We start from the raw sequence: 15,000 nt of genomic DNA, 5'->3' as shown, positions 1-15,000 counted from the left end.
CTGAAATCCAAAATTAGAAGCAATATTTATAACAGATTACGCCATAAACATTGAACATGTAACATGCTTTGTGATATTAATCACGTTTTCTTTGTAAAATTTCAGAAAATAAATAGAATAGAACAAATAACAATGAAATATTGTTTAAAAAGTTGTTAAAAATTATAAAAGATATATACTTTTATAAAAAATTACTTTTTTCTAAATTTGTGTTAATTTCTGTTTCCACACTTTTACATTTAAAATCAAAACTTGATTTCATTTAATGAAACCTATTTATAATGACTTCTTGAAGTCCCCATTTATAATGGCTTCTTGAAGTCCCCATTTGTAATGACTTCTTAAAGTCATGCTAATGAAGAAAAGCGACATTTTTAGCTTTTAAACTCACAACAGTTTTTCCTAGGTACTTAATTGATTCACTATATAATTTTATAATAATTATTTGGGTTTAAGATCAAACAACTAAGTTACAACTTCCTTCTTAATGGTGGAAAAACAAATTTTATAAAAACAAAAATATATAAAAAGAATAAAAATACCTGTCGATGGCGCACTAGTAGTTACGACGGAAATTCCACTTGAAGTAGGCAATACAACAGGATTAACGTAAAAACGAGATATTTTCCTAGCTGCTGCTGGATTTGCAACGGTTGTATTAGTTGTAAGTTGAGCCCCTTGTTTATTATTTGAATTTTCATCAGGATCATTTTGAGTTGTAGTTTCGCTTGGAGATGTATTTTCATCAGTGCATTCATTGTTGGTGTTAGATGTAGAAGTAGTGTTTGGAGCATTTTCTTTTGTATTATTATTTGTATTTAATGTTACATCAATGGTCTCATTTAGTTCAAAATAACGTGTGTTGCGAACATTTTCTACTAGAAATGCGGAGTTCGGTGTAATTGTATTGTCCGGTGTGTAATCTGACGATAGCGATGTATACTCCGAAGCTGTACTTGCTTTACGAGACGTAGAAGCTGAAGATAGTACATTATCACTGCTATTATAACCGCCTTCGGATGTAGTAGTTGGTGTCGATGAAGATATTGAGGTTGAGCACATATTTGCACTGATGCTTAAATCTGGTTTCTGCTGCTGTTTCTGGGGAACATCTGCACTATCTCCTCCATCCATAGAAGTTTTATTTAAAGCAGTTAGACTAGAGCTAAGACTTTCACCGTTATTTAAATTAGTAGTTGTAATTGAGGTAGTAATTGTACTCGTATTTGTTGAGTTGGAGTCAAATATTTTAGATAAATCAATAGAAGACTCATCGCGCTAAAATTAAAAAAAAATAATAAAAACACAATTTATTAAGTTTCTATTTTTTATTAGGACTTTAGGGTTTATTTAGTGAAACGTAATAATATTTCATAAAATTTATTAAATGCTAGTTGCATCCGATCCTCTCTCTCTCCCTATAGTCCCCCTATAAACTCTCATTCAATCAGTGCACTACGCGTTTAATTCTATAGTTTTTTATTTAATTTTAAAAAATATTCCAATAGTTTGAAAAAATATAAAAATGTTTCGTTTTATAGGTTATCATTTACTCAAGACACTACAAGCCTAATTTCTTATTTCAATGTTATAGAAAATTCAAAAAGTATTTTTTTTAGAACGAAATAATACCAAAAAGTCCACTTTTATGTGTTCTCGCCTAATGCGGGCTCTACATACTTAATTTCATGTTTCTAGGTTCAATATTATAGAAAATTCAAAAAGTACCTTTTGTAGAACGAAAAAGTACCAAAAAGTTCCTTTTTATAGGTTTTTACCTAGTCAAATATCTACATGCTAAATTTCATGTTTCTAAGTTTAATATTATAGAAAATTTAAAAAGTACCTATTGTAGAACAAAAAATACCAAAGAGTCCCCTATAATGTGTTCTCGTCAAATCCTGGTTCTACATACATAATATCATGTTCTAGCCAATAATATTGAACGTAACGTGATGTTCATTCTTTGCTTTGTGTTTATAAACAAACAATCACAATAACAAAACAAGTATGAATGTATAGTCGGGAGTAGCCGACCATATGATACCCTACACCTGTCAGTATGTATGCTCAAAATGGGGATTATTTAAAAAAATAAAGCATTTGGTTTGTTTTTTAACTTTATTTCGGAGTATTTTTACTTTTATTTTGGCAAAAAAAGAATTTTTTACAAGAGGGCTCAAAGGGGAGTACGGCAAAATATGGCCCTATCCTTAAAAATGTTGGTAGGGGAAGTTAAGTCTTCTTCAATATTATTTATGTAGAATTTAAAAGTGTTATTAGTGTTTGTAAGTGAATTTTGACCTTTAAGTCATTTTCTGAAGGGAAGTTTGTATGGGGGATAGGATCAAATGAAGCCCGATCATTACAAAAATCGGTAGTGTTATTTAAAGTTCTATAAAACTAAGTTTTGTCGACTTTTGTTAACATAATAGATAATTTAAATTAGTTATAAGCCAAAAGGCCCTATTTGGGGGTACGGTTGCTAGTCGAATTAATTGACCGATTTTAACCATTTTCAATAGGCTTCGTCCTTGGGCCAAAAGAAGCGTGTGTGCCAAATTTCATCTAGTTATCTTCAAAATTGCGGCTTGTACCTTGCGCACAAGGTTTACATGGACAGCCAGCCAGCTTAATCGACTCAGAAAATGATTCTAAGCCGATTGTTATACTTTAAGGTGGGTATAGTACGTATATTTTTCTATGTTACAAACATCAGCACAAACCCAATATACCTCCCCACTAAAGTGGTGTAGGGTATAAAAATTACCGTTTGATACTGTGATTTGTTATACCCTTCACTACTTTAGTGGAGAGGGTATATTGGGTTTGTGCTGATGTTTGTAACATTCAAAAATATTTGTCCTATACCCAACTTAAAGTATACCAATCGGCATAGAATCATTTTCTGAGTCGATTAAGATATGTCCGTCTAGCTGGCTGTCCATGTAAACCTTGTGCGCAAGGTACAGTCCGCAATTTTCAAGATAATTGGATGAAATTTGACACACACACCTTTTTTTGCCCATGGACGAAGCCTATTGAAAATGGTTAATATCGGTGCATTATTTCGACTAGTCCCCATACAATCGTACCCCCCAAATAGCGCCTTTGGGCTTATAATTAATTTAAATCATCTATTATATCAACAAAAGTCGAGAAAACTTAGTTTTATAGAACTTTAAATGACACCTCTTCAGAAAATGACTTAAAGGTTAAAATTCACTTATAAACACTAATGACACTTTTAAATTCTACATAAATAATATTGAAGTAGACTTAACTCCCCCTACCAACATTTATAAGGTTAGGGCCATATTTTGCCCTACTCCCCTTTGAGCCCTTTTGTAAAAAATTTATTTTTTGCAAAGAAAAAAAAAATATTTCGAAATAACGTTAAAAAACAAATCAAATGCTTTATTTTTTTAAATAATCCCCATTTTTAACATACATACTGACTGGTGTAGGGTATCACATGGTCGGCTACGTCCGACTATACATTCATACTTGTTTTTGTTTGTTTATTGTTTTGTATAAGCATGCACAAAAAATGTAAATTTTTCATGAAATTTTCATAGGTGGTCTCGGATTTTTGCCCATATTTTCGTTATTTATGGATCTCCTATTAGATCGTATTTCCAATAGAATTATTGAAAATTAGGATCTCGCAGATATCTGATTTTAACATACATACATACATACATACATACATACATACATACATACATACATACATACATACATACATACATGCATACATACATACACACAGACAGACGGACATGGCTAAATCGACTCCGCTATCTATAGGGATCCGGAATATTTATATACTTTATAGGGTCGGAAAATTATATTATATAGAAATAACAAACGGAATGACAAAGTCGTACACCCGCTACACATGTACATGTGAATAAGAATGTGTGTGAAAACCGAACGAAAAGTCTCTCACGTGCTTAATTAAATCCGAAGAAACTTTTAAGTGGCTATTATATACTTAGGTGCAGTGTTGCCACAACAAAATTTCATTTCTAACCAAAATTCGAATTAAAAATAACCAAATTAAGAAAAAAGTGAACAAAATTATTTTTATTCCTTTTATGTTTTTACATTTGTACATTAAAATAACAAATTCATTTTCTGAAGTGGAACTATTTTAAATTTCGTCGTTAAACTGGTATTATGAAGACAGTTATGAGCGTTAAAGTAATTTTCTGTACGGGATCTTATATGAGACGTATGATCAATTATGGACCAATTCTCATAAAATCTGACAGAGATATTTTAGTTCCTTTAAACCTTGATTATGTTGAATTTTGTTGCTATATTGCAGTACATTATGAGATTTAAAGTAATTTTCAGGGGAGACTTTTTATGAGGGATAGATTCAATTATATACCGATCCTCATAAATTTTGACAAATACATTTCCAATAAAACTTATCGCTATAGATGCTTTTTAAGCAATATAGTAATTTTCTGAATAGGGCATAATATGGGAGCTAGGTGATATCATTGACCGATATTTCGCATTTTTAATACCAATCAAACTGGGTCAATTAAATATATTTTGGCAAAATATTTCAGTTTTCTATCTTGCTTCTTTTCGACTCTATCGTGTTTTCAACAATAAATATATGTCTCTTCGCAGATTCGTGAACAAATGCAATTAATATTTATTTTAAAAAATAACTGAGTTTTTAACGCTTTTTAGCGCAATTTAAAAATACTCCACATATGACTTTTTGGAAAACAATTTTAAATTATAAAATTCTTCCCATTTTACAGATTTGGAGATTTCGTTCGAAATTTGGGTTTAAATTATAATACCATGTAGCGGATGTTAGCATTACATTCATAACTTCAGCAATATTTCTAAACGTTATCTATCCAAATTATCCGACAAATTCACCAAAATGTAGAATTTAAGACGGTAAAATAAAAACTAGTATAAAACATCATCTAGAAAATGTAAATAAAGAACTAAAAGTCATGGTGAGATAATAGAAGTCAAAGTTCATGAGTATCACATCACATATATTACATATATTTACATAATTGATTTAAAACTAGAGATAAAAGAAGTTTTTTTTTTAATTTTATTTTTGGAATAAAAGCAAACAGCATTTAGTTTAATTGTTTGCAAAAAATAACCAAAACGAAAAAATAATTCACATCACATGCAAAATAAAAATAAGCAATTTTGGTTAATAATAACCAAAGTGGCAACACTGCTTAGGTGCATTTAAAACAATTTAGCCAAGCATTTGCATATTTATGTGCCGCACGTAAAAAATAAATTAATTTTTGTTGAAATAAATTATTTAGCTTTTTTCTTTTATTTTTCTTTTTATTTTCTTTGTGTACAATAAACAAACAACTGATTCCGTACAGAATGTGCGGCCACCGTCGCTCTTTGCTTAGGCAAAAAAAATTCAGTTGAAAAATTTCAGATCCTATAAAGGTACCGTAATTTGGAAAAACATTTGAGCCATACATGAACGTTAAAGTAATTTTCTGAATTGACCTTTATATAAGGGTCAATTATAGACCGATTTTTATAAACTTTTGTACATAAATTATTTGGAGTCAGTTATAGACCGATTTCCATTATATTTAATAAAAAGTTTTTGGCTGATACAAAACTTGTTTATGTAGAATTTCACTGCTGTAATCGCAACTTTGAGGACCTTATAGGGGGGTAGGGCCAATTAAGAACCGATCATTATAAAATTTTACGATGATATTAAAATTCTTATAAAACATGTTTGTGCCGAATTTCACTGCTATTGATGCTTTTCTCCTAGCCAGTAATGGGCGATAAAGTCATTTTCTGTAGGGGAATTTATAAGGAGGCACGGTCAGTTATGGGCCTATCCTTATAAAATCTTGCAAAGAGATTTAAGTTCTCATTAAACATATTGGTGTTGAATTTCAACGCAATTGATTCAACTCTTAGCCTGTTATGAGCGATAAAGTTATTTTCTCAAGGGGGCTATTTCAAAACGTGGACATATTTCAATAAGGATCTATCCTTATACAATTTGATAGAGAGCTTTTGTTTAAAAAACTTGTTTATGTCATTGTTTAAAGTCATTATCTAAAGGGGACCTTATTAGGGGGTTAAGGTCAATTATGCATACCACTCATAAAATTTAAGAAAATGATTTTAGTTCCTATAAAACTTTTTTATGTTGAATTTTATTGTTATATATGCTTTTTAAGGTAGAAATGAGCATTAAAGTAATTTTCTGAAAAGGACCTTATAAGTGTGATAGGGTCAATTATGCACCGATCCTTACAAAATTCTACGAAAAGATTTATGTGCCCATAAAACATGTTTGTGCCGAATTTCACCGCTATTGATACATTTCTTAGCCAGTTATGGGCGACAAAGTCATTTTCTAAGGGGGACTTTATATGGGGGATAGGGTCTATTATAAACGGAACCTTATAAAATTCTACAAAGAGATTTATGTCTCCATAAAACATGTTTGTGCTAAATTTCACCGCTATTGATACCCCGCTTAGCAGTTGTGAGCGATAAAGACATTTTCTGAAGGGGGACTTTATATGTGGGGTAGGGTCAATTATGGACTGATCCTTATAAAATTCTACGAAAAGATTTATGTGCCCATAAAACATTATTGTGCCGAATTTCACCGCTATTGATGCTTCTCTTAACCAGTTATGAGCGATAAAGTAATTTTCTGAAGGGTGGCTTATATTGGGGCTAGGCGAAATCGTGGACCAATATTGTTCATTTTCAATACCAAAAAACTGCATCAACTATAAGTATCTATGCAAAATTTCAGCTCGCTAGCTACTTCCATTTGGACTCTATCGAGTTTTCAACAGACGGACAGTCGGACGGACATGGTTAGATCATCATAGAATCTAATAAGGACCCAGAATATATACACTTTTATGGGTCTTGGACGAATATTTCGATGTGTTACAAACTGAATAACAACAAGTCAGATTTCTATATTCGGCTGTGTCGAATCTTATATACCCTTCACCAAGTATGTTTTAAAATACAGTTTTTTTATCTTGTATCTCTGCACACATGTCACACATAACATACACACCAACAAATATAAAATGTAGCAGAAAGAAATATTATCCGTTGCACTGTACCACCACCGTTAAACGTATTACCAACCTCAAACAAATATGAGCTGTATTACCAACATACTACTGCTTATCTCCTTGTTGTTTTTATGCTTTTATTAATAATTTGTTGAGGAAATTTTAAGAGGTAGTCTCAGATTTTTACCCATATTTCAGTTATTTATGGACCGATTTTGCTGATTTTCAATAGGAAATTTCTCGAAAGCATGTCTGACAGAATTATTAAAGATTTGGATCTCGAAGATATCTGGAGTCTTCAGAAAATTGATTTCAACAGACAGACAGACGGATATGGCTTAATCGACTCCGCTATCTATAACGATCCCGAATATATATACTTTATAGGGTCGGAAAATTATATTATAGAAATTACAAACGGAATGACAAACTTATATATATCCTTCTCACGAAGGTGAAGGGTATAAAAACAATATACCCCCCATCTTTTTGATGGTGGTTATAAAAAGTGAAAAATTATTTAAAACAAGTAAGAGTGTTATTCGGCTGTGCCGAATCTTATATACCCTTCACCATAGTGTATTTAAAACATATTAGTTTTATAAATTTTTTCCCGACTACATTAATATTATGCCAAAAGTAAAACAAAATGAACAACAATATAAAAGAAATAAAAAACAAAATACACAAGGCATCAAAACCAACAGACATCTAAACATACATAACGTAAAACAAAGCAAAACAAAAACAAAATAAACAACGTAATAAAACCAACCTACATACATCCAAATATACGAACATAATTCACAAAAACAAAACAAAATACACAACTCAATGACGCCAACAGCATCCAAACATACAAAACATACACGTGTACATCTTTTTCTAATATAGAGTGTTGTTGTCGCTTATTTAACAAAGCATGAAAAAATATATCATTTTTTGAAATTTTCAGAGGTTGTCTCGGATTTTTGCTCATATTTCCGTTATTTACCGACCGATTTTGCTGAATTTAGATAGCGATCTTCTCGATAGCATGTCTAACAGAATTATTGAAGATTCGGATCTCGCCGATATCTGGGGTCCTCTAAAAACTGATTTCAACAAACACACTGCGGACAGACACACAGACGGACATAGCTTAATCAACTCCGCTACCTATAAGAATTCAGAATATATATACTCTATGGGGTCGGAAAATTATATTATAGATATTACAAACGGAATGACAAACTTATATATACCCTTCACACGAAGGTGAAGGGTATAAAAGCCGCGTGATATTTTCAGAATAGAAAACAATTTTTTTAATCACTTAAAATCATTTAAGTGAATTTCATTTAATAAATACTAACATTAAAAATACATTTCTTTAAATATAATTATATTAAAATAAAATTAAAAAACTACAATCACACATACTTATTTATGAAAATAAATCAAAAATATCAAACATTTTTTTGTTTTCAATGTATTTTTTGCAAGTTCTGGCAAAGAGAAAATAATTTTAATTGCTCAAATTTGTTCTCTTTTACAATTTCTGGTAAAAACCTGAATGGTTATTATGTTTTCTATAGATTACTTAGGAAATTTTTTATGTGCTTTTAGTCATGTTTCAAAACCTATATTTTAGTTTTTGGCACTCAACGGGCTAATAGTATAATTTTGTGCATCACCTGAAAGGCCTTTTCACGACCATTTATATAATGTTATTATCCTCATCACCTTCGTGAAATGAGTATATATAAGTTTGCCATTCCGTTTGTGATTTCTACAATATAATTTTCCGACCCTATAAACTATATATATTCTGGGTCCTTATAGTTAGCGGAGTCGATTTAGCCATGTCCGTTAGAAGCCATAAAAGGGAACTTTTTGGTACTTTCTCGTTTTTTAAAAGGTACCTTCTGAATTTTCTATAATATTGGACCTAGAAACATGGAATTAAGTATAAAGAAGATTAGGCGAGAACACATAAAAGTGGACTTTTTGGTACTTTTTCGTTTGTTTTGGATTTTCTATATTTTTGAACTTACCCAGTGAAATATTTTCAAATTTTAGTAATGAGTTTTGTAGTTAATGTAGTTATTTCACACATTACTTGGTAATGTGTTGTCGTTATCAATAACACAAATTTTATGTCCAATAAGAAATAAGTTGGTATTTCTAACCGTAGTCGATTTTGGAAGTTTTTTCAAGAAATGTTGATATTTATATATGTGTAGAAACCATTCCAGATAGAATGATAAAATTTTTTTAATGGGACATTTAGTAAGAAATTAATTATGTAGTGTCCGGATTAGTCGAGAACATATCAAAGAGGATTTTTTGGTACTTTTTCGTTCTACATAAGGTACTTTTTGAATTTTATATAATATTGAACCTAGAAACATGAAATTTAGCATGTAGGGCTTGACTAGGTAAGAACCTACAAAAAGGGACTTTTTGGTACCTTACCGTTTTGCAATTGGTATTTTTGGATTTTTTGTAAATTTTTTTTTTAATTCATCACGGTAAAGGGTCTATTTATGCAGAATTTTATAGTGTTATTAGTGCTTAGTTTCAGCACAAACTCATAATACCCTCCACACTATATTGGTGTATAGTATAAAAAATTACATAATAACATCGTATTAATTGATTGTATTTAAAATGTGTGTGCACTGCAGCTAGCTTTTTCTGCGTTATCTGACTATATACACATCCAGGAAAAATTTACATTGAAATATAATGATTTACAATGCTAATAAAACCTCTTTTCACTATTTTAACCAGACATTAATGTTCAGTTCTGAGCAGTTCGGCAATAGAACTATTTTTTCAAATTTTTTAACACATAATAAAATATAAAATGTATAGAAGAGGTAAAAGATAATAAGTAAACATTTTTAAAAAGTAAACATTTTTAATTTATGGTTCCTGGGACAACGAAAATGCGATTTTAACTAAAATAATTATTGGTTTCAAAACTTAACAAAAAAAGATAGATGTTTACAAAAAAGAAGCACGAAATTTAACAGGGTCTTCAAGGCTAGTATAAAACTTAGTTGTGCCGCTTTTTTGTCGATATACGAGTATATTAAACATAATATTGAGCTACTCGGGTAAAACCCACTAAAGTGGTGTATGGTATAAAGAGGACTATAAATTGGCATTGATACTATCAAATATGGGTATATCAGAATCTATACTGGCAGTTAACCTGTTAATAAGATGGCGAGATGATAATTCTCTTATTTGGGTAAGAGGACACGATATATTACTGGAAATAATATTGCTGATAGCTTGGCAAATGCTGGAACTACGATGGCTATACTTGATATAGACCAGTTTTGTAGTGTTTCTCTAGCGGTCATTAAAAACCATATATCCGATATTCAGCTCAAGACGGTTGGTCACATGAATGGTGTATCTAGAAAGCACTGTATTTAAATAACTATTTTATTATTTTTAGTACTTTGAATTAATTTGATTTCCAAAAATTTCACAAAATACTTATGGAAAAGCTTTCTGTATTATGTATTCATATTGTAATATGAAATAGAAAATGTTTTTGAACATTTATTTTTATTTTCGGGATTTAGAAATCCCGATATCGGGATTCCGGGATTCAGTCCCGATTGGCATCACTACTTGGTAATGAGTGTTCATTATCATCCACATTATTTTATTAGCTGAATATGTTATTACTGGTGAAGACCAAAAGGCCAATTGTGGATCGATCCTCACAAGCTTTCTAAAGAGATTTTGGTTGCTATTAAAAACGTTTGTAAAGAACTTTATCGAGTTTGTACCTATAGTTTTGCAGAGATTTGGAGTCGTATAAAACATATCTGTGTTTCTGTGTACTCGTTTTGTAAAGATATTTTGGTTCGTATAAAACTATGTCGAATTTCATCGGTACACTTGAATTTATAAAAGAGTTATGGCTGCTAGAACTGATTTTCGGGGGCCAATTGTGTGGGGGTTATACTAAAACATGAAGCCATATTGCCCATTTTTAATACCAAACAAACTTTACCTTTAGAGAATATTTGAGTAAAATTTCAACCCTTTCGTTCGAATCCTATCGTGCTTTCATAAGACAAAGGGCCGAAAATCAATATACCTCCCATTTTTTTGATGGTGTGTATAAAAATTATTGCTAAGTACTGCTTTACCCACTGTGCTTTGCTACTCTTAAAGCAGTATAAATAAAAAACTCAGTAAATGATATTGAAAATTCTAACTACAATAGTGTTCCAGATACACAATTTCTTACATATGGAAGATGCCACGCAATTTTTCCAAACGCTAATAAGGATTTTAGTGAAGCTATAAAAATGTGAATAATATGGAAAGGGCCAAAAAATATGAAAATGAATATCAAGTCTTTTAATTAAAATTTGATGATTCTAGCTTCTATAGTTTCTCAGATATACAAACTTTTCTATTCAACCTAATAAAAGTCAGTTTTTTTCTTTTTCATTTTCAGATGAATATGAAAGTCAGTTCATCGTGCTAAATTTTAAGAATCTAGTTCTATTAGTTACCCAGATAAAAGATTTTTTATTGTATTTTTATATGCCTACTTTTTGTCTGATTTTTTTCCATAATATTCTTATGGACGACTTTGATGTCCATAAGACTTTTAAAACTTTAAATTTAAAAAGAAAAGCATACTATTTATTTTTCCAAGCATACAGGAACACACTGAAAATCGGTTTAGCCGTTTTGTCGACTTTAGATTTCAAACAACCATACATATATACATTAGGGATGTCATTCGAATAAAAACTATTCGATCAATAGAAAAAAATGTCCATTATAGAATAAAGAATAAATCGCATAATTTTTGTAGAATAATCAAATATTTGAATAATATTTTAATGTTACTTTTTTCCCATATTTTATTATAATATTAAACAAAGAATTACATTAATATTTTGTAAATCAAATGCTAAATCGAAATATATGTTATAATTGATAAAAATATTTTGCTACTTTTTGCAATTTATAAAAATGTATATTTTGCAATGTTAAAAATAAAATGTTTTCTGTTTTAGAAATGATTCTATCCCTTTTTTAATTGTTTATATGAGCAAAACAGATAGTTCCTAAAAGATCTGTTTATGTAGAATTTAGTTGCTATACTGGTATTTTTAAGCGAGTGATGTGTTGATGCGATCTTTATATGGGAGGTAGGATTATCGACCGATCCTCATAATATTTTAATTAAACGCATTAGTTTCTTAAAAATTTGTACATTTCGAATTTCATTGTCATCCGTGCTTTTAAAAGCCATTAGTATTCTCCTGAAGGGAACCTTATATCGGGAAAGGTTAAATCGTAGATATTTAGTGCTCAATATCAATACCAAACAAAAAATGTTTGGTCAAAATTTCAGTTCATAGCTCGTGTTTTTAACAGACAGGCGGACGTATAGCTAGATCGTCTTAAAATATAATAAGGTCCCAAAATTTCAAAGTGACAAATACTATACACCCTTATATTTTTTGATGGTGGATGAAAAACATGTTAAGTAGCCGATGAAGTTACTGACTTATAAGTGCATTAATGTACGCAAACCCTTTTGCCATGTATATTATGATTTTAAAGGTGTTGGACAAGTTTTATTTCGAATTAAAACTTTTATTCGTTACGTTCGAATGATCGAATAACTTTTAAAATTTAGTCGACTACTTGAAAAAAAATTGTGTGTTTTATTTGACTAATTTTTAACAGGGATAATTGACACCCCTAACATATACACACATTCATTTATACAGTGGTTGACAAAACAATGGAAACTTGTTTTAAATAAATTTAATAAAAAATGTTTTTATTTTTTTAGAATTTTAATTGTATATATCCTTATAAACCCAAATTAATAACATTTCATGAATATAATTACTTTAATTAAAAAAAAAAAAACTAAAACAATATTAAAATATTTGGTTTTCTGTTACTAACAAAACATTGGAAACTTTAGTATTATCTTAACAAAATTGGTCAGAACTTGTCAGAAACTGAGAATATAGTTCTGTATCTTTTATTTTGTATTTCGTAAAAAAAATCTTCAAAATCATCAATAGAATTTTGGAAATCGTCATTATGTCAAACTATTTGTTACAGATAATAAACACATTTGATGGTATTTATACTAATTTTTTATACTTTAGTTCAACTATCGATACTTCTGGTAATTGATATTTTTATTAATTTCATATTTCATAATTTCAAATAATATAATTTCAAATAATATGGTTCAAAAAGCTGACCCAAAAAGAATTTGGAATTTCAGAACCTTTTGCGATTTTCGGGAAAATTTACATTTTGTTACAAAGTGTATTTTTTTCAAATATTTCAAAATTTAGCAAATATAGTTAAATATTGAAGAATACATATTTAAAGTTGGATAGTAATTTATAACTATAATAATGCTTAATAATACTCAAATTTACGTTTTCGATAAATTTGAAATATATATAAAGGTATGAATAGTTATTCCATATTTTAAACTTCTGCACTGAAAATAATCCATGCTCAAATTTTCGTAACTTCTATTTTCGTAATATTTACAAAAATTTCGTGTATAATACGAAATATTAATACTGGCAACTCTATCATGCCTGAGTAAACGTTTTTGTTATACAGCTGTCAAGTTTTTTTTTAATTTTTCACTTCCAACTTGCTGTTGGAAAATCCAAGGGTAGTATTATGTGCAGCAAATGTAATTTATGGTTACACCCCACTTGTGCCAAAGTTTCTGAGAAACCTGAATCATTTTCTTTTACGTGTTCTGGATGTGCACATTCTCGTGTTCCTGACGATGATGATGATGGCTCCATTAAAGCAGAAGTCCGTGCTTTGAGTAACAGTTTCAATAATTTTGTTAAAGCAAATCAAGATTTTAAAAAAGAAGTATCAACTTGTGTCAATGAAGTGAAAACTGATATCTTAGCATGTAGCAAACTGATTAACAGCGTTTATTCCTCCACCTCAACCAAAATTGCCGAGCTGAAAACCGAAAATGATATTCTACATCGCCGACTTAATCGTGGTGACATTATATTGAGTGGTATGCCGGCCGGGTTAGATGACCTTATGTCGAATGTTGTCTCGTTATGCCTGTTTTTTGGTATTACTATTAATTCTCAAGATGTCTATCAAGTTTGCTACATGAATAATCAGAAACTTATTTTGGTTAAATTTAATAATGTTTCTATCCGGGACCATATCATGAAAGAGTATTTTAAGACAAGGTCGCTAAAACTTTGTGATATAATGGGTGGTGAAGTCAGTAGTAGAGTATATCTGAATGACCATTATTCCCCTGCTGCTTCAGAGCTAAATGTTTTATGTCGCAAATTGAAGAAACAAAATATAATTTCCAAATATAATATAAAAAATATATTATTTCCTGATTGTAGTTCCATAACTTTTATTTTTTCTTAAATTTGTTTTAACGACATTATTTTCTTGAATATTTCAGCTTTTTTTAATTTTTGGCATAGTTTTGTTGTCGTTAAAGCTTATTTTCTTTTACCCTTCCTCATAAACATCATTTTGTTTTGTGTAAGGTTTAAAAAATTGAATTTTGTTTATGAATAAGGCATTTTGGAAGTATTATATTTGTTATACTTAAAATAATTTCTGTTTACATACTATTATTAATACCTATTTATCATCAAATTTTTAAATTTATCAGGCGTTACTTGCATAGTTTTGCATGGAGTTATTTAATAGGCCTTTGATCTTTTATATTATTATTTTTAATAGTGCTTTTTAATTTACATTAATTGTTTGCTCTTGTCACTTATTATATTTATTGATGTCAACTTAAATAACTTCCATGCGGGATTTGTTCGTGAGTTATAGGTAGATTTGAGATTTGATTATGAATAGGATCTTTATAGTTTTATATGAT

At 29.8% G+C, this 15,000-nt stretch overlaps 1 protein-coding gene across 1 annotated transcript in view; it reads right to left on the bottom strand.

Moving 5' to 3' along the window:
- The window catches only part of LOC111678283 (serine/threonine-protein kinase WNK1-like), a gene marked incomplete at its 3' end in the record, with an annotated part of 219,934 nt that overhangs the window by 42,549 nt on the left and 162,385 nt on the right, over positions 1-15,000 (bottom strand). The window contains exon 8 of the mRNA XM_046950156.1: positions 543-1,278. Within this exon, the coding sequence (XP_046806112.1) occupies positions 543-1,278 (736 nt within the window). The remainder of the gene's footprint in view (positions 1-542; positions 1,279-15,000) is intronic.

The sequence above is a fragment of the Lucilia cuprina genome, chromosome X (assembly GCF_022045245.1).
Source record: "Lucilia cuprina isolate Lc7/37 chromosome X, ASM2204524v1, whole genome shotgun sequence".
In the NCBI taxonomy this organism is placed as follows: Eukaryota; Metazoa; Arthropoda; class Insecta; order Diptera; family Calliphoridae; genus Lucilia; species Lucilia cuprina.
Note: the sequence above shows the minus strand (reverse complement) of the source record. Positions and strands in the feature narration are given on the sequence as shown.